The sequence below is a fragment of the Phycodurus eques genome, chromosome 2, assembly GCF_024500275.1.
Source record: "Phycodurus eques isolate BA_2022a chromosome 2, UOR_Pequ_1.1, whole genome shotgun sequence".
Taxonomy (NCBI): domain Eukaryota; kingdom Metazoa; phylum Chordata; class Actinopteri; order Syngnathiformes; family Syngnathidae; genus Phycodurus; species Phycodurus eques.
Genome location: NC_084526.1, coordinates 14,293,527 through 14,314,607, shown reverse-complemented (window position 1 = coordinate 14,314,607; position 21,081 = coordinate 14,293,527). Strand labels below are relative to the sequence as shown.

Below are 21,081 nucleotides of genomic sequence, written 5' to 3'. Positions count from 1 at the left end.
TAGAATCAAAAGTAACAAAGGGAAGAATAAGTCAATTTTTGCTCCTTTTAACAGGTAATATTTACATTTCACATTTATACTTCATAAGCCATTCAGAAACACTTCCATTTGTGGTTTTAGGTGCTGCATCATTTGATCATTTTGCCAATCTGTGCTGATATTTGACCTGATGGATTGTATTTTTCACTAAAATAAGCAAATTCCTTGAATTCATCTGTTGTGAGGAGTTCTGGAGCCATCTGATGAGGGGGCTAAGTGAGCTTGTCAACCAGAGCAAACGAGTGTGCTTTGTTGAGATTCTTACTACTGATTACAGAAAACCTGTATTTGGTCAGGGCTGTCTAGCCCTGACTAAATATTGGTTAAAATTACAAAGACTTTGTCTGTCGAGGTCATAATAAATTTGGAGTTTAGGTTTTCTCCACTTACGCTCTGATTTCCTGCATTTTGAGTTCAAGGACCTTACCATCATAGTGATCCTCCATGGTATTTAAGTCGGCTAATGGTTGTCTTGGTTTTAAAAGGAGCAATCGCATTCATCTGTAATTTATTTTAATCATGGAAATGTGGGGCATTACAAATACTATTTTGAAAAACAGTTGCACAGTGAGAAAAAAAGAGGAAAAAAGCATTAAAGAAACCGATAATCGAATCGTAGTCAGAACGAATCGGGATGTTGTCCTTCGTGTGGGAAAATATTTGTGATATGACTAGCTTTTCTGACATTGAGCAATGGGGTTGGACATTTACTTGATTGACTTTGGATACATTGAACAATCATTTAATTTATTAATTTTCACTTTAAATTGGACAATCTTTTGGAATTTTCAGAACTCTAGCGTGGGCGCCAAGGTTATACTGATCAGAACTGAGTTGAACCATAGTAGAGGTCTCCATTGATGTAGCTCTACTTCCCACAGCTGACACGTTGCGTTGTCTTTCTTTAGACAGCAAACCTGTTCAGACCAAAGTAGTGCAATAAATGTTGTCTTACTTGTTTCAAGATGTGATTAATAATCTAGTTCCACACCAACTTAATTCGGTTAATCGATCGTTCGATTAGTATACCCTAGTGACAGACAGATTATCGGCCGGGCCAATATTTGGCATTTTGGCGCACATCGGCGTCTGCCTTTTTTTAATCCGACGGCCGATAATTTAATACTGGATTATTTTGGCTCTGTTGCAGCCGCGGTGAGCCTCTCTGTCTGTGACTTCTCTATTCAGCATTGTCCCGCTAACAGCACCACCTGATTGGTTACCCGTGCACAGCCACTGCATATTGAGTTACCTTGTGTATTAAATGCACTGTATAAATAAAGCTGCCAGTGCCTTGCCTTGAGCTACCCCAGCAGACAATGTGAAGAGGTTAGCTCGCAGGCTAACAGTCAGCTAGCTGATAATTTGCCAGGTCAACCATATTAGAGGTTCCGGGGAGAGGTTTAACCACTTGAAACATGGTTGCTAATAATACTGATAGGGAAATAGCCAGTGATAAAAGTAAGAAGTCTCTCTGTGTGTGTGTGTGTGTGTGTGTGTGTGTGTGTGTGTGTGTGTGTGTGTGTGTGTGTGTGAGTGAGAGTGAGTGAGAGAAAATTCAGGTTTTATTGCAGGGAAGCATGCACGTTGAGGGGATGGTGTGTGTGTGTGTGTGTGTGTGTGTGTGTGTGTGTGCGCGTGTGTGTGCGCGTTACAGGAGGAGCAGGCAGCTGCATTATTGTTAGAATTTTAAAACAAAGATGCCTATTTTGTAAGGTTTAAAAAAAAAAAAAAACGTTGCAAATCTTAAAAATTTTAATAAAGCTTAAAGGTATTTAAATTAAGTCAATTGTTGATGTTTTTATTATTTACAATTTTTACAATATTTTCATTTTTACCGCAAAACGATTATTGGTCTCCTTGACTACTAATAATTGGTATCGTTTCGGCCCTGAAAAAAAAAAAAAAAAAAAAAAAAACCACAATAGCAGTCTATCAGTAATATGCTCATTCCCAACTATAAATCAGAGTTGCAAGTAATTCAGTTTGCTTTGAAAATTGCCTCGCCCAGCACAGTGTTAAAACCGGATTTAGCTGGGCTAACCTGTAACCATGGTACCTTAGAATGTCAGCCAACAAAAGACTCGAGCTCTTTGGACGCCCTGCCAAAAACACACACATACACTTCACATATACTTACTTCTTCCTTCCCTCCCTCTTCCCTCTGCTTTTATCTTCCAAACTGCACAGCAATGAGAGTTTTATGATCCTTTTTTTGTTGCCGTGTGAAATATAACGCAGGATCCCCACCATTGTTTCAATCAAGTTGAATTCAGGAAGTAAATGTTTTAGTGCTCACATGCTTCACTCACACGACAAGGCCAGTGAAGCCATTATTCTTCCAGCCCTCTTTGCGTGACGCAATACAACCCAATTCCCACATTGGAAAGAACAGAGGCTATATAGGGTCAGTCCTTTAGCACAAACAGCAGCCAAAATTGTAGTCCTTGAAAGCATAAATGACGTATGACACCATACCTCCCTCCCCATTTACCTATGTAGCATGACCTGTTTTTATGGCTTGAGGGAAAGTCCAGCCATTGTAATCCCGGATTGCCATCTGTCTTGTCTGTATTGCAAATTTTACCATCTACATTTTCACTTAGTGGTCCTTCTTTGTCAAACAGCACAAACTGGTGCATTAACAATACTGGCTCTGGGTCCTATGTGCCCACTGGAAATGGGGGTGGGAAAATACAAAGCCAGAGGTGGCTTCCTCCAAAGTAACCAGGGCTGGATTGACTTTTTTTTTGTTTATTTTGTTTCTATGGACGCAAAGATTAGTGTTTGTCAACGGCGTTAGTTTCTGATAAGGGGCATTTATTAAATTATTTACATAATTATTTAAAATGTTTGAATTAAATGCAAATATAATTCATAAAAACTAATATTCATAACAAATAAATTAATATAATTATATAAAAATTAATTTAGAAAAGGTAAAGTTGATGACATTGTGGTGTCTTACAACACACTGTGCTCCCGAGATATAATAAAACCGGCTTGTTGAAGCATAATGCGGAGTCATATTTTTAATTAATTACAACGGTATGTCACAAGTGCCACACAAAAATTACCGTATTTTCACGACCATAAGGCGCACCGTATTGAATGGTGCAGTCTCAGTTACGGGGTCTATTTCTGTATTTAACACATACATAAGGCGCACCGTATTATTGGCCGCAGGCATGATAAAACATACACTGCATGCACGCTAAAACAATGTATTTAAAAAGGCAGCGGGAGCAAAACTGAGTTCGGTTGTATTTTATTGAAGTATTTAACAATGTATTCACGTTATTTTTTTGATCAACCCTCATCCACAAATCCATCAAGGTCTCATCTTCTGTATCCAAAATGAACAGCGGGGCAACTTCTCCATCAAACACGCCGGATTCCCTCTCGTCATTGTCGGAGTCAGTCTCGTGCCAAATAGGTATTTGGTCGATAACAAAAGTTCATCTCAATACTTTGTTATAGACCCTTTGTTGGCAATGACAGAGGTCAAACATTTTCTGTAAGTCTTCACAAGGTTTTCACACACTTGCTGGTATTTTGGCCCATTCCTCCATGCAGCTCTCCTCTAGAGCAGGGACGTTTTGGGGCTGTCGCTGGGCAACACCAACTTTCAACTCCCTCCAAAGATTTTCTATAGGGTTGAGATCTGGAGACTGGCTAGGCCACTCCAGGACCTTGAAAACACACCGGGCGGTGTGTTTGGGATCGTTGTCATGCTGAAAGACCCAGCCACATTTCATCTTCAATGCCCTTGCGGATGGAAGGACGTTTTCACTCTTTTCTTTCAACGGATCAGTTGTCCTGGTGCCTTTGCAGAAAAACAGCCCCAAAGAGTGATGTTTTCACCCCCATGCTTCACAGTAGGTATGGTGTTCTTTGGATGCAACTCAGCATTCTTTTTCCTCCAAACCTGATAAGTTGAGTTTTTACCAAAAAGTTATATTTTGGTTTCATCTGACCATATGACATTCTCCCAATCCTCTTCTGGATCATCTAATTGCTCTCTAGCAAACTTCAGATGGGCCTGGACATGTACTGGCTTAAGCAGGGAGACACAGCTGGCACTGCAGGATTTGAGTCCCTGGCGTAGTGTATTACTGATGGCAACCTTTGTTACTTTGGTCCCAGCTCTCTGCAGGTCATTCACTAGGTCCCCCCGTGTGGTTCTGGGATTTTTGCTCACCGTTCTTGTGAACATTTTGACCCCACGGAGTGAGTTCTTGCGTGGAGCCCCAGATCGAGGGAGATTATCAGTGGTCTTGTATGTCCTCCATTTTCTAATAATTGCTCCGACAGTTGATTTCTTCACAACAAACTGCTTACCTATTGCAGATACAGTCTACCCAGCCTAGTGCAGGTCTACAATTTTGTTTCTGGTGTCCTTTGACAGCTCTTTGGTCTTGACCATAGTGGAGTGTGACCGTTTGAGGTTATGGACAGGTGTCTTTTATACTGACAACGAGTTCAAACAGGTACCATTAATACAGGTACCATTAATACGGATAACGAGTGGAGCACAGAGGAGCCTCTTAAAGAAGAAATTACAGGTCTGTGAGAGCCAGAAATCTTGCTTGTTTATAGGTGACCAAACACATATTTTCCACCATAATTTGCTAATAAATTCTTTAAAACTCAGAAAGTTTTTCTCATTTTGTCTCTCATTGGTGAGGTATACCTGTGATGAAAATTACAGGCCTCTCTCATCTTTTTCTATTACTTTTTCCATTACTTTTTCACACAGGGTCAGGTAACTGAATAGTTTTTTTTCCCTTAATAAATGAAGTCACCATTTAAAAATAGCATTTTAAATTCACGGTTTATAATTGTCTGATAGTTACATTTATTTGATCATCTTAAACATTAAAGTGAGGAAACTATATGCAAAAATATAAGAATTTGAGAAGTGGGGCGGTATTTTTTTACAGCACTGTAAATATTGTGATCGGATAGGTTATCAGCTTGTTTAAACTGTGATCGGCCCAAAAAAATCCTGATCGTGTAATGACTGAGTACTAGTATTAAACTGGCTATATTTTTAAAGTGACCCATGTGTTGCAAATATACGATTGTAATAGTTTTTGTGGCGTGTTTAGTTTTACAGTAAACTCCAACTGGAGTGTCAATGAACAGCTTTATGCACGCTCAGGGAGGGCAGCATAACATAATCCCATGCTTGCTGCAAGCAAGCAAGGTGCCTTCAGGGTGGTTTTACAATGCAGGAACTTGCATACACACACACACACACACACACACACACACACCGCTGTTCGGCACGTTAATCATTTTTCTTTGATTACTGTGTAATGTTTTTATGATCGTGAAAAACCAAATGGAAATCACGATTCAATTTTGATGGATCGTCCAGCCTTAACCACAATATTAAATGAAATAGCACTCTGACGGTGTCGATCAAAACTGACCATAACCATCTTGACACACGTAGATGGTATTGGACCGCATTACCTAGTCCACACCTTTTTATGGCGATGGAGAGATGTTAACGAAAACAATAACAATGACAAATCAATAATTTGTACGGGGCCACGTGGATAAGCACAGGGAGGATCTGGGGCATCCGACACGCCTCAGTGAGCTATGGCTTTTCTCTTGACTTTTTCCACCTCACAGCTTTTCTCTCTGCATAACTGTCAAAACTGCAGTTATACTGTGCAACCTTGGAGAGAGAGAGAAAAAATTATAAAAAAAAAACAAAACAAAAAACATTTAGATGGACCTGACAGTATAACTAAGCCCTACTCATGATTCTACCTCATGAATTTGACTGCACGAAAAGTCCTTTGCCCATACACTGATCGGATCTATTTGCAGTTGTGCTCACCATTATTAGCACCCCCTTCATTTTTTTTTTTTTTTTTTTTTTTTTGCATAACCTGTACATCGTCTTCAGAAATAAATGCAAATTTAACCAACTTATATCATCTTTTAATTGGAGGTCCAAAGCAATTTAAGGAAGAATTTTTTTCCCCCCCAATTTAGTCATTTGTAATTTCAAAAGAAAAAAAAAAAAGAAAACAGCTTGTGCGGGAATAATGGCCACCCTCCTTAATATTTGGTTGCACACCCTTTGGCAGCGATGCCAGTCTGCAAACGTTTCTTGTATCCATCTATAGGCTTTTTGCACTTCTCAGGTGATTTTTTTTCTCCCACTCTTCCTTTGCAATTTGTTCAAGCTCTTGAATTTTTGCAGAGTTCTTTCCCCAATTGACAGATTTCAGCTCCCCCCAAAGATTTTCAATTGGATTGAGATCACCACTCTTTACGAGCCATTTTAACACAGTATTTTTTTTCCTTTTTGACCATTCCTGTGTGCTTTTCGATTTGTGCTTTGGGTCTTTGTCTTGCTGGACTACCCATGATTTTTGCCTCAAACCAAGTTTTCTTACACTGGATAAGACATTTCGCTCTAAAATGTCTTGATAACTTTCTGGTTTCATGAGGCCTGTGATACTGTCAAGGACTCCAGTGTCAGATGGAGCAAAGCAGCCCCACAGCATTATGGATCCTCCACCACACTTGACTGGTGGCAGGGTGTTCTTTTCCTTAAAGGCTTCATTGCGCCATCTGCAATACTGTTTGCGTGCAGTGCTGAAAAGTTCCATTTTTGTTTCATCTGGCCATACAATGCTGTTTATCCTTTGCTCTTTTGTATCAAATAGAAGCTCTCAATAGAAAGATTTTGTTTCACTTGATTCATTTTCTTTAGGAGATATTCCACATTTAGCACTTTAACTTCATGGGTTCCAATAATGGTGAACATGACTGTATACAAGCCCTGAATTCCTCCACATTTTAGATTTGAAAAAGATCAGTGGATATCCAGATACTAAAAACAGACCGACTTTTCCACTGCATGGTCATGTAAGTATTGTTTTTGTCTTTAGCTATCAAACTCCCAAACACAGGCCATGGCTGACATCGCCCCCTAGATATCCTCCTGGTCACAAGTTTTTTCTGTAACACCTCCATAATTTAGATTTGAAAAAGAACAGTGGATACTGTTGGAAGTTTGCGTAAAAACCCGGATACAAAAATGTACCACTGCACAGTACTGATACAGCATCAGTCACAACAACAATGAAGAATGAGGGTCTCCTGTATTTACTGCTCTAAGGAGACTACACTCATCCAAGAGGAGACTAAGCAAAGCAAGGAAAGCAATGCAGCAGCAATGTGGACACTGTGTGGAGTATAAATTTTGCACTGTATCCTCAAATGTCATTTATTATGACATGATCGATGCATGGATCATTTTACAGTTGTGACTATGTGAGACCCAGGATGCACATGTTATGGAAACAATGAGTCCCATCCCTGGAACAATGAGTCCCAGCAATTTATCATCACGGAGTACAGATAAAGTAATCCTCCACTATGTGACGGTTGTTGCTTTGTGGTCCTGCTATATTGCAGATTTTTATTTGTACAATCTGTACATTTTTGTGTTAGTCATTCATTCACTCGCGCTCTCTCTCTCAATAAGTTATGTTTCAGCCTGCCATGAAAAATAAATTTTTTAGGGCAATATATTTTATCAATAACTAGCACGATACACAATCAATGTTTTTTTTATGCCACTGATATAATGATATTATAGAGCATAATAATTTATGTACAACCTTTTTAAGAACAATAAATTTTCAATTCTCATTGAACATTGGCATTGTATTGTAGAACAATAAATAAAATATCTAAGATAAATAACAAATATAAATAAATCAGACTCGGGGTCGGTTTGCAAAAATTGCACTTAAACAAATATTAAACATTTGGCACAAGGGCGGACTGGCGTACGGGGAGACCGGGGAGATCCCCGGTGGGCCGTTGGGCCAGTGGGCTGGTAGGCCAGCACTGCCACAAAAAACAGAGGGTGTGTACAGCTGCCCAGTCATTTGAGTAAGAAAAAAACATTTCGCGACTTGAAAGCAGACACACGATGGGTTTTATCGTGGTCTCTAAACCAATCAGAGATTGTGAAGAGCGGGGACACTCCGTCTGATTGGCCATGTGCGCGTCTGTGTGCGTACGAAATGTGGGCGATAGCGTACACGAAGCTAAGTTTACTGACGGCGAGCTGGCAGCTGCAGTTACAGAAAACTGAGCGGCATAAATGGAAATAGTTCCAAAGCCTAGCACCACGGCGACGATAAGGGAACATTTTGGATTCAAGCCAGATGAACGCGGCCATCCCGCTAACACGAACGAGCTGGTATGTCAAATTTGTATGAAGTCACAACAAAGACAACAACTTAATTGAAACCTCAAAGTGACAAAATCCATTTTAAACACAACCATCCCACTCAATTTCTTCATCTGGGAACAAAAAACACTGTGGGACATCTCGTTTCCCGTCAGCTTGCAATTATGGAACCCTTTGCCCAACAATACAAATACAAACGTGAATATGGCGCACGCATGCTCACATTATACAGTACAGAGTTACTATTGTAAGGAGATGTAGTGATAGAACATGTTGACAAGGCAGAGTTTAAAGAAAGGTTGCAGACTTTTAAAAAGTAGTACACAACTTGAACCAAAACGGGTTGCTTTGATCTACTTATGTTGTTATTAATGTTGCTACTCCGCACTTTTTCATGAACTGAAAACCTGATTGGCTGTATATTGCCTGTTAAGGCATTAATGACTGTTTATACTGCTGTGCCAAATGTTTTATGTTTGTAGAAGTGCAATTTTTGGGAACAGAGCCTGAGTCTGTTTTATTTATATATTTTGTATCAAAGGTATTTTAATGTCAATGTTCATTATTCTCAGAATTAGAATTAAAAGTGAATTGTTCCTAAAAAGGATGTACTTGAATTATTATGCGCTAATATCATTATATCGTCCATCCATCCATCCATCCATCCATTTTCTGAGCCGCTTCTCCTCACTAGGGTCGCGGGCGTGCTGGAGCCTATCCCAGCTGTCATCGTGCAGGAGGCGGGGTACACCCTGAACTGGTTGCCAGCCAATCGCAGAGCACATAGAAACAAACAACCATTCGCACTCACAGTCATGCCTACGGGCAATTTAGAGCTGTCAATTAACCGACCATGCATGTTTTTCAGTGCAACAAAACTCTTAACCTTACATTTACACATACACTCGGCGAGCAAGAAAAATTATTTTTGGGGTATTCCTGCTTCCACCTCTTCACCCCATCTGTACCATCAGCCTTCCTGCAATAGAGTCTCCAATTAATGGATGTTTTTGGGATATGGGAGGAAACCGGAGTGCCCGGAGAAAACCCACGCAGGCACGGGGAGAACATGCAAACTCCACACAGGCGGGGTCATGGGATTGAACCCGGGTCCTCAGAACTGTGAGGATGACGCTCTAACCAGTCGTACAACGTGCCGCCGAATTATGCTTTGTTTTTTTTGGGTCAAATAAACAATTATACACTGTCATACACCGCCCAGAGCACCACATTATAATCAGTGGCATAAAAAACATCAACGATACTATCGTTTGTCGTGATAGTTTTTGGGAAAATATATCGTCCTAAAAAAATTGCTATCATCATAATATACTGAGCGAGAACAAGATCAATGGGTAACACAAAAATATTTTACAAACAGTATAAAAAAATAAAATGACCTGTGTAAAATGACCTATGGTCCTTACGCTGTTCTTTTTGTCTTTGTTTATATTTGTAGTTTTAGGTTTTTGAGATTATTAACTACTCCATGAATTATGATCCAAAAGAGCATCAAAAAAAAAAAAAAAAAAAAAAATATATATATATATATATATATATAAAAATTTAATGCATGAACTGGGCCAGTCTGTCCATGAATCCCGGGCCACCCCCCCCCAAGTCTCCCCCTGCACAGAGGTCTATAGAGTCATTCACCCATGAAAGAGGCACAAAACAATTTCTTCAAGCCTGCCAAATTTGAATCAATAAAATAAAAAATAAAAAAACATTTATGCACTCGAAAGCATTTGAGCTTTGTCACTGTTTTTAAATCAGATGTCAAACATTTTAATATCACTTATTTTTTATTATTTATTTTTATTTATTGTATGAATGTTGTCGTTATGTACTGTGTGATTTCTGCTGTCGCTTGGCTTTTGAAAAATATATTTGATCTCTCAATAAGCTTTTACCTGGTTAAAAAAAGGATAAATAAAATGTAAAATAAAGCCCGCCCTCCAGCTGCTGGAATGTGATGTGGGACCTTTACCTGGCAATCAAATGACGCTGAAAATGAGTTCGCTGAAGTCATCAACTATTGCCTGAATATTGATAACGTGTGCCACTGTGGTTATGATTTATAAACAGTTAACTTTCCCATATGTGTCTGTGTGTTATGCAGGGAACATACACAAAACGCCGAACGCTGACGTTTTAACGATATCGCCGCGGTTGAGTGAGCTTTTTCACTCCAGCCCTTAATTCACTAGCTTGTTAGTGCACAGAATAGGGAATGTAATAGTTAACTTTCCCTTTGTCCCAGTTTTGTGCATCTACGGAGCAAACGCCGTTCTGCCAGCGGCTTGCTGCATCATGAACAGCGCCGCGGGTGTTACCACAACAATGAAAATTTATCGAGTCCAGAAAAAATTCCCGTCCATTGTATGGAACGATAACCCGCCCTATTCTGCCTCTGATTAGTTATCACTGAGACAGGATTCATACTTTTGATTCACTGTGTGTGGAAGCTCTTCACCAACACACACACATATGTAGGGTGGGTCTTAAACCACATGTAGCGGACATGCCCTGACCAATGGCACCGTGACCTCCAACCCCTGACTGAGCTGCATCGTTGAAGACTAAATTGCCCGTAGGTGTAAATGTGTGCGCGAATGGTTGTTTGTTTATGTGCCCTGCGCTTGCCTGGCGACCAGTTCAGGGTGTACCCCGCCTCTTGCCCGAAGATAGCTGGGATAGGCTCAAGCACGACCCTTGTGAGGATTAAGCGGTACAGAAAATGGATGGATGGTTTTAAACCACAAAATAATCCTAGGATGGAAAAGTAACCTGAAGAGGCGGGCTATCTTCCCTGTTGGCCGAGGAGGGGCACCCCCTTTTCGGCCTGTGTGCCTCACAGTTTGTGGTTCAGGGTTCGAATTTCAGCTCCATCCTTCCTGCATAGAGTTTGCATGTTATCCACGTGCTTGCATGGTTTTCCTCCGGGTACTCCAGCTTCCTCCCACATACCAAATACATGCATGTTAAGTTACTAGAAGACTCTAAATGGTCCATAAGTGTGAAGGGGAGTGCGTTTGTCTACACCAGGGGTGCCCAAACTTTTTGGCTCAGGGGGCCACATTGACATAAAAAAATTGTCATACGGGCCAGCATTAATTTTACATGCTACCGACGAGGGGAATGCTTTTTTGTATTTATTTTTACTTTACTTTGTTTTACTATGCTGTCTGCTGCTAGGTAGATCTGATAACTGCCTGACCTGGATAAATGAAGGTTAAAATAAAAATTAATGAAATGCAAAATAAAGTATTTTTATGGAATTTGACTCAAACTCAAACTTTATTCATCAGAATCAACATGTTTGCATTAATGTGAAGGGTGAAACTGAGATCTCGACTGCAGTAAATGGGGCAGGTCTGGCTCAAAAGCGGTGGTTTTAATGCGCAAGATGTCACGCAGGTGGGAGTGACTTAGTCTTGCCCTCACGCGGTTCTTATTCATGTTCATGACTGAGAATGTCTTCTCGCACAAGTATGTTGAGCCAAACAAGCTCAACATTTTCTTAGAAAATGTACAAATCTCTTGGAACCTGTCTTTATCCAGCTGCTGGTAAAAGTTGACAAGAGGGAGTTGTTGGTACCGGCTGCGACACTCCGTGTTACACTGCAGCTCAATGAGCTCCAACTGCAGGTGGGCTGGAACGTCACTGAGACCCACGGAAACGGGAGAAGAAAAAAACGTGATCTCCTTTTCAATAGTTGCAAAATCCCTGAAACGTTGTTGAAACTCCTCAGTCAGAGATGAGATGTTTGCGGCATACCTCCTCATTTGCACACTAATATTGTGCGCTGGAAAACACGTCATTATTTCTTGCAGAGATTGGAAATGTGTGGTATTGGGCTGCGTTTGTGACAGGTGGGTTTGGAAAAGTAGCAGCTTGGTCCGAAAGGCTTTAATATGTGAATACAGTTGGCTTATCAATGGATGTTGCCCCTGAAGGCTTGTGTTCAGGGCGTTCAGATGTCGCGTTATGTCAACTAAAAATCTAAAATCAGACAGCCAAACAGGATCTGTTAGTTCTGGCATCGGTTGTCCCTTTTTTGCCAAGAATTGTCCAATTTCCTCTTTGAGTGAGTAGAAATGCTGCAGTGCAGACCCCCGACTGAGCCATCTTACATCGGTGTGATACACAACATCTCCGTATTCAGCGTGGATATCCAGTAGAAATTGTTGAAACTGCCGGTGGGACAGGAGCGAATATAATTAATAGCCTTTATTACCGGATTCATAACGTGATCATATTTCAGATGTTTGGCACATAGAACTTGTTGGTGAATAATACAATGGAGTTTTATAGCTTTACCTCCTTCTTCGCTTACTTTGTTACACACTAGGGTTGATAATCCACTGTGCTCGCCAACCATGGCAGGTGCGCCATCCGTAATAATTCCCGTGATTTTATTCCACTGTAATTTTATGTCATCTACGGCAGAACAAACGGAAGCAAATAAATCTTTCCCTCGTTTGGTCCTTAAGGCTCTGGAGATCAAGTAGTTCTTCACGCACGTTCAGTTCACTGTCCACTCCTCTCAAAAAAATCAGTAACTGAGCGCTGTCGGATGCATCCGTGCTTTCGTCACAGGCTAACGAAAAAAATTCAAACTCCACTCCTTTTGCGTCCAACTGTCTCTTAATATCAGAAGAAACTTCTTCGATCCTTCGTGACACAGTGCTACGAGCCAGGCAAACATTGGCGAACTGTTGCTTTTTCTCAGGACAAATGTTCTCCACCATTTTCATCACACAGTCTTTAATAAATTCACCCTCAGTAAAAGGTTTGCAGTGCTTGGCAATCAGCATTGCCACCTCATAGCTTGCCTTTGTTGCATTTTCATTTGACTCATTGGCTCTTGTGAAAAAGTGTTGCTGTGCCGTTAAACCACTGCGTTCGTTCGCAGTTAGCTTGTCAAAATTAGCATGTTTCGTCTGGTAGTGCCTCTTTATATTGAACTCCTTGAACACAGCGACAGTCTCTTGGCAAATTAGGCAGATGCAGTTGTTTCTAAATTCAGTGAAAAAATATTCAGACTTCCATTTGTCCTGGAAACGGCGGCCCTCGGTATCAACTTTCCTTTTCTTACTTCCAGTTGCCATTTTAGAAATGGGCAAAAAACATGCGCAAAACGGCCCGTGACAGTTCGGCCACAAATTTACTGCCATCCTGTGGTGAATTATAAAATTGCGTGTGTATTTTGTACTGCCGGGCCACATATTGATTTTATGACAGAGGCTTCGGGCCAGTGGAAATATGAACACGGGCCGGATTTGGCCTGGGGGCCGGACTTTGGGCATGTCTGGTCTACACAGTATATGCCTTGCGATTGGCGGGCGAACAGTCCAGGAGGTACTGTACCACGCCTCTCGCCTGAAATTAGCTGGGATAGGCTCTAGTTTACCTGCATCCCTAATAAGGACAAATGCAGTAGTACATGGATGGATGGATGGATGGATAATTTTGTGCCATATTTCTCACTCCTATTGAAGTAACACCTACCCATCGTAAAAAATGGTGGAAGTACATAGGATTAAAATCCATCCATACGTCCATTTTCTATAGCCCTTATCGTTATGTCCCGATCCGATCACATGATCGAAAATCGGGGTTGATTACATGATGTTCAGCTGATCAAAATCAAGTGAAAAAGATTGGATTATTAATATATTTCCAAAGGTGCTGTAAATTGACTGTCTGTTGTACTAGAGCGGCTCCAACTACCGGAGACAAATTCCTTGTGTGTTTTGGACATACTTGGCAAATAAAGATGATTCTGATAAGAAAATTTCACCTGATGTTTGGAACAACCCAAGTAATCCATAAAGACATATTTTCTACAACGCTTATCCTCACTAGGGTCGTGGGTATGCTGGAGCCTATCCCAGCTATCTTTGGGCGAGAGGTGGGGTACACCAAGGACTGGTCGCCATCAAATCGCAGGGCACATAAAAAAAAAAAAAACATTCACACCTATGAAGAGTCTTAAATGAACCTAACATGCATGTGTTTGGTATAATGTGAGAGGAAGGTGGAGTACTCTCACTGAAAACCAAAGAAAACGGAGAACATGAAAACTCCACATATGATGGCCAGAGCCACGATTCAAACTCGGAACCTCACAACTGTAAAGCAAACATGCTAACCACTTGTTACAGTGGACCGCTGGGATTAACACTAGTGTAAAACATTTTAACCCCACCCCCCCTCCCAAAATGAATAGTGCTCGCACAAACCACCACAGACTAATTGAACCATATAGCCCTCAAATTGTCCATCTGTGAGGTCACAAGTGGGAAGAATTCAGAACAGCTCACTCAGACACATTTTCAGAAATAAAGAGTGTTTTGCAAAAGCCTCCCAAATTTGATTGATTAAACACACACACCCACATCACCACTTATGTAAAATAAGTAGACTTTACACCGATCTTATCGACCTGATCGGTATCGACCGATAATTAGCATTTTATGATGATCGGCTTTGATGTCATAAATCGCCAATCCGATCAATGACGTCGTTGATCGGCTCCGCAAAAGACATTTACTCCGCGTCGCCATCGTGTACGGTATATTTGAATCCAAAAGCTAGTTTATTTTTAGCCTTGTTGTGCTTCTTTTGACGTAATACTGTAAATATCTTACCGCCAATAAAGTTATTTAAAAACAAATATTTAAAACGGCAGCGGTGTGAGACAGACAACAAGTCTGAGACAGACAACACGTAATGCGTGGATCAGACAAGACACATTTGCTCTTTCACAACTGTAAAGCAAACATGCTAACCACTTGTTACAGTGGACTGCTGGGATTAACACTAGTGTAAAACATTTTAACCCCCCCCCCCCCCCCAAAAAAAAAAACAAATAATAATTGGTAGCTTTTTGAAGGGTTCCATTGCAAACAGTCATGAGACTAAAGTGTGACAGCTCTTTTACTTGTTCCCTGTGGCCATGGCTTAGCAGTGCACTGCGTGGTTTGGCACGCCATGCCTTGCTGCTATACCTTCAAGCAAGTGTGCATCCTGGTAATGCACAGTATGCGATGCCTTTGTCAATCCTACATCTGGACCCCATGGTTATCTGGGCCAATGAGAAGCAGGGTTAACCCGCACTGGCACTGATTTATTAATTTATTAAAATTTAATATTTTATTAAACATGAGATCCAATGCAAATATATACATATGTGCGTGTGTGTGTGTGTGTGTGTGTGAGAGTGTGAGTGTGTACCCTAAGACTTATTGTAAAAGCTCTCCAATGTGAAGATGTGGCCAAAATGGAACTTCGCTTTGTTGTACTTGACTCATTAAAAAATTAACCAAAATGAGAGGCTGTGACCCAGTTCGCTCTGAAGTCAGTCCAAGACCAATGGAAAAAACTTTATCAGTCATCTTCAAATTAGCAAGTGTGTGTGGAGTGTAAATTGATTAGCGCATGAGATAACACAGCTCAGAAACATGCCGCAGCCACACACACTCCCGCGTGCGCGCACACAAGCACAGCAAGAGTATTCCCAAGAGCACAACAGAGTGATGAAAGACCAATTACTAGCAGTTCACAGGCTGCTAAAAGATTGAGTTGATCACATCCATAATAATAATAAACAGACATATGCCATGTAAACGTGTGGAAAATCAGAAGTAGTTTTAAATGAGACATGCAATTTTTTTCACAATTTCAAAAAGAGTTCTGATGTTTCCTAGTAAAAGTCTTCGGACATAATTTGGTCAAAATTACTAGTGATGGGCAAATGATACAGAGGCTTAAGAGCTTGTGTCACTCTTCCTGAAGCAGAGTGATTCGAACCGCTGTGTCGGAGCATGTATCAAAACACCAATGTCACGTGACTGATGATGTTCGAAGCGTCGAACGTCATCGCTGTTACGCTTCGCACGTCATTCCTTCAAAATGTTTCGAAGCATTTCATTGGCTCATAGTCTTTCAGTGCGTGTCATTGACTCATGGGGTTTCATTTCTTCTTTGGTTTCATCTGGAATGTGTTTTAGAGTATGGGGGAGAGCATCTGCATATTTTATTGTAATGACGATATAGTCATTATTAGGTATGAATGAACAAAACACTTGAATGACCATAAAGACTTTTCTGAACATTTATTGCTGTCATGGGAAACAGTGCCAGTGCTTCAGTCGTGCTCTTTAGACATTGCTATGGCTTCAGTTGTCCAACAGATGTCACCGTCAATGAAGCCTTGAAGCTTTCAATCTTTTTCGCCACAATTGTCAGGAAAGCCTTAGTGCTTCATGAGGTTTCATTTCCCCACCACTACAAAATACTCAAATGACAAAGAATAACACGATGCGATGAAGCAACCCTACACATGGTCACCAACTTTACCACTTTTCCGACACCCGCTTGCGAATATTTCTCACAAAAAGCAATTCACATCCAAACTCGTGACTTTTTGTAGTGTTATTGCAAACTTCTGAAGACAGTCTCCCTCCAGATAAAGTGATGTTCACCCCAGTGCGTCCAGGCTGCAAATGAATAGTGCTCGCACAAACCACCACAGACTAATTGAACCATATAGCCCTCAAATTGTCCATCTGTGAGGTCACAAGTGGGAATAATTCAGAACAGCTCACTCAGACACATTTTCAGAAATAAAGAGTGTTTTGCAAAAGCCTCCCAAATTTGATTGATTAGACACACACACCCACATCACCACTTATGTAAAATAAGTAGACTTTACACCGATCTTATCGGCCTGATCGGTATCGACCGATAATTAGCATTTTATGATGATCGGCTTTGATGTCATAAATCGCCAATCCGATCAATGACGTCGTTGATCGGCTTCGCAAAAGACATTTACTCCGCGTCGCCATCGTGTACGGTATATTTGAATCCAAAAGCTAGTTTATTTTTAGCCTTGTTGTGCTTCTTTTGACGTAATACTGTAAATATCTTACCGCCAATAAAGTTATTTAAAAACAAATATTTAAAACGGCAGCGGTGTGAGACAGACAACAAGTCTGAGACAGACAACACGTAATGCGTGGATCAGACAAGACACATTTGCTCTTTCACGATTGCACTTAGTCAGACTACTGCAATAAAATATTGTATTCTGATACCACTTCATCCCGGGTTTTTTTTTTTATGATCACTGGGCTTTATCTTGTCAACGCAAACGGATACACTCGTTACCACGGCCACGACAACAACAACAACAATCGATCGCGTCGTGTGTATTATAAGAACTAAATGGGGGAAAACGTGTGTTAGTGGTCACCGGTGCTCTGCATAGGACTTTAAGTCAAGGATTGCTTGAGGTATGTTTTAATACGATACGGCTCGAAAGAGGCAACAAAATGTAATGTAGCCTAGCAAGCCACTGCTAGCGCTAACAGTTGTACCGGCGTTCTGTCGAATCATGCTCTAAAGTTCCAGTGCGTGTGAAGTAATGTAATTACAATAAAGTAATTTAATTACAGTAAGTTAGCACCCATTATTTATGTCATAGGATCGTATGCTATATTAAATTACTTGAACATCTACGCATGGGCTAGTTACTGGTTTGAAGGCATACCACAGTTTTAAAATGTCACTATCTCAAGAAAGCTAAAACAGGTAATACATAGCAGTTGTTTTATTTACTTATTTTTTTTGTTGGTGAGTCTTCAAAGAAAGTGCAGGTTACCGCCAATGTGTAGTGTACACATTATGAATCCCAATTGAGTTCTAAGCAGGATAAGTCCCGCTGCAATATGATTGGCTTCTTGCAGCCAGACATCCTGGACAGCATGTGTGCATAGTGAATATGCAGGCAACTCCTGACACTAACTCGCACTCCTAGTGTGTGGATGAAGTGTGGTGGTATTTCTTTTTCCATAAAATCAATCAGATAATGTAATACTGTGTTAAATTTATGTTTATTCCAGTACAATATTTCCAAAGCACATTTTATTTGCAACAGTGTTAACTGTTGTACACATTTAGGGTCATGTCTGTCTGTATTGCTCTTTTTTTTTTTTTAGGACAATAGTAGCAAAGGTGCAGCCACATCAAGTCTCCAAAAACAGCAGCATGTTGTTTAAATAACGTAATAATAATAAATAACAATAAATTGGATCTATACATCTTAAGTTACTGCATTTAATTTCTAAGGGGTTTTAACAGAAAAAAAAATTATTTTGTTGTTGTGCTGTGGGTTTTAGACATTTATATCACATTGCATATCATTTTGTTTAATTTTGAAGGGTTTTTCTTTTCTTTTTTACAGAACGATTTCAAGTGTTTGTTTTTATTGTTGACCTGCAGGTTTCGCTCACTTAAGGTACAGTACTGCATTTATTTATCCATTTATTTTAACAAGTGACACTTTTATTACTGTACCGAATTATTATATATTTTGTTTAAAAATACAATAAATTGTTCTTCATGGAAAAGATTATTTACCCAAATATTTCAAATAATACATTTTAGAGCTGTAATTGCGATACTGGAATATTTTTGCTCAAGGTCACCATACTGTCAAAATCTGATACCAGCTCACATCTACTAACATTAATACGTTACCTTTTGTTGGCAATCATACACTACACTGCAAACTCCACACTTACAATAAGATTAGTCCATGAGGAAAAATTATTCCTATTTTGAGGGGGAGCTTTTTCTGAAACCTTTTTTTTTTGTAATCGAATCACTCAAGTTATTCAATTAATTAATCCTTGTGCTGCAGCCCTACAGTTGTGAACATATTTTCACGCTTGTGTGACACTAAGAATGCTAAAAAAAATTAAAATAAAAAAGGAGACGTCCGAGGCATTACACCTTCCTGATTAAACGTGGCTCATTTATTTTTACGCTGACTGTTAAAGGGTTACTTGAAACATTGCCTGCACGGTTAATAAAGGTTTACTGTTTGGAACCAGCATTTAATTAATGATTAATCAATGACCAATTGAGTTCATTATCTACTTTACAGAGGGGCTCCTCCCTTTATGACATTCCAAGGTTACAAATGGAGTGTAATGAACTAGTTAGCACAGATGAAACTGAAAATAGCCATAATTTACTTATTTGACAAGTTTCAAGCAAACCCCCAACCGCCCCCTCATCCCAGTTGGCAAAGGCTAAATAAATATGTTTGAAACAAATCTAGCTTTCCTTTAAAAAAATATATTTTTAACTATGGATGTTGTGCTGTATATACCTATTTCAATAGTAAAAATACATGCTTGTCTTTTCATTTGTGTTGTCTATTGTTGCGCCCAGAGAGAGCATGATAATCATCATTGATGAGTGAATGTGGTTGGATGTTTGGTGGTGGTCAGAGGGGCCGTAGGCGCGGAATGGCAGCAGAGCCTCCGTCAAACCGCCCCAGTGTAGTTGTGGCTACACAAGTAGCTTACTACCACCAGGGTGTGACTGAGGAGTGAACGAATAATGCGTGCAATTTTAAAGCATCTTTGAGTGCCTAGAAAAGCGCTATATAAGAGTAATAAATTATTATTATTAAGTATTATTATTATTAGTTTCTGGATGGATACAACCATCTCACTAGTGTATAAGTTTTTTGTTTTTACACCAGTGTTTTTTTCCCCCAAGTATCAATACTTTTACTTTTGACATCTTTGGTCGTGGATATGTTTGCATGGGGGGAAAAAAAACCCGCAAAGGTGACTGTCAATAGCAAATGTTTTGAAATTCTTAACAAATGTGAACCACAAGCACAAAAGAAACTGATAACTCTGACAGCGTCAATCAAAATTGGCTGTTATATCTCTATAAAGGCTTAATTTGTGACAAATATATGTAAAAGTTGAGAGAACTAAATGACAAATATGCTCTCCAGGCAAGGACACTGCCCAGAGCGAAGAGTCCGGGGCGGGAGTGCACGGCTCGAACGGGGGTCTGAGCACCTCTCGACCGCCGTGACGGAACAAAACGAGTCAGGTATCTCAAGTCGCGGTGACGACGACTGCTCAGCGGCCATCACAACTAGTCTTTCGGCTCACAAATGTGTCGCTGCGTAAGTCAACATCTTTGGTCCAAATTGCGGACCGACGTTATTGTTGACACCGCCTCGAACGTCAGTGCTGCGGTGGTAAGCTAGTTAGCATGTAGCGCTACCGAGCTAGCCACTTAGCCTGCTCGAATGCACCCCGTGTTGAGGGGGGTATGCGTAAGGCTTTTTCACGCAGCACGTTTACCGCGCAGCCTTTTTACGGTGTTCAAACGCCACGGCGTGTTATCAGTCGGAGTGTCAACAAACAGGCGAGCTCACTCCAGAGCCCTGAGAGGCAAACGCATGCAAGGGTGGACCTGACGCTACCGTTCCGCGCTCAAGTCACGACGACCCGCAGGCGCCGATTTGACAACCCGACAAATGCGCCCCAAAGGCGGGCTTCAAGACGAGGAAGCGGCCACGTACCATTCTCGTCACCGTTGAGACTCAGGGGGAGCTGCGTCGTGGCTTCTAGCCATCTATCGGCGGAGCTCTGTGTTAGTCGCCTCGGAGGGAAAACCCGGTGAACGCTGGAGAGATCCGCTTCGGCTGCAGCTCCAACGGAAGGTTGCTTTTTCATAATTGTGCGACTCTCGACTGACGCGGCGTGACGAAGAGGCTGAGGCAGCCTGCCCAGCTCCCACTGTCACATGCGCGGGGAGGAGCCTGCTGCCACATGCCTTTGTTTTACTCTACTTGGTGAAGGCCACCCACGACCCCAAGTGACGTTTTGTGCTAAAACGTTACAAGGAAGGCTACGTACACGAAAAAAAGATACTAAATACCATTTTTAAAATGGATGAAGCTTCATAATACTTCAGA

General features: G+C 40.7%; 1 protein-coding gene across 1 annotated transcript in view; it reads right to left on the bottom strand.

The window, feature by feature from the left end:
• Nucleotides 1–20,854, bottom strand: part of LOC133397439 (transient receptor potential cation channel subfamily M member 7-like) — an 83,785-nt gene extending 62,931 nt beyond the window's left edge. Inside the window, 1 exon segment of the mRNA XM_061668334.1 lies at nucleotides 20,686–20,854. Coding sequence (XP_061524318.1) covers nucleotides 20,686–20,688 — 3 coding nt within the window. The 5' untranslated portion in view covers nucleotides 20,689–20,854.
• Nucleotides 20,855–21,081: the final 227 nt, after the last annotated feature.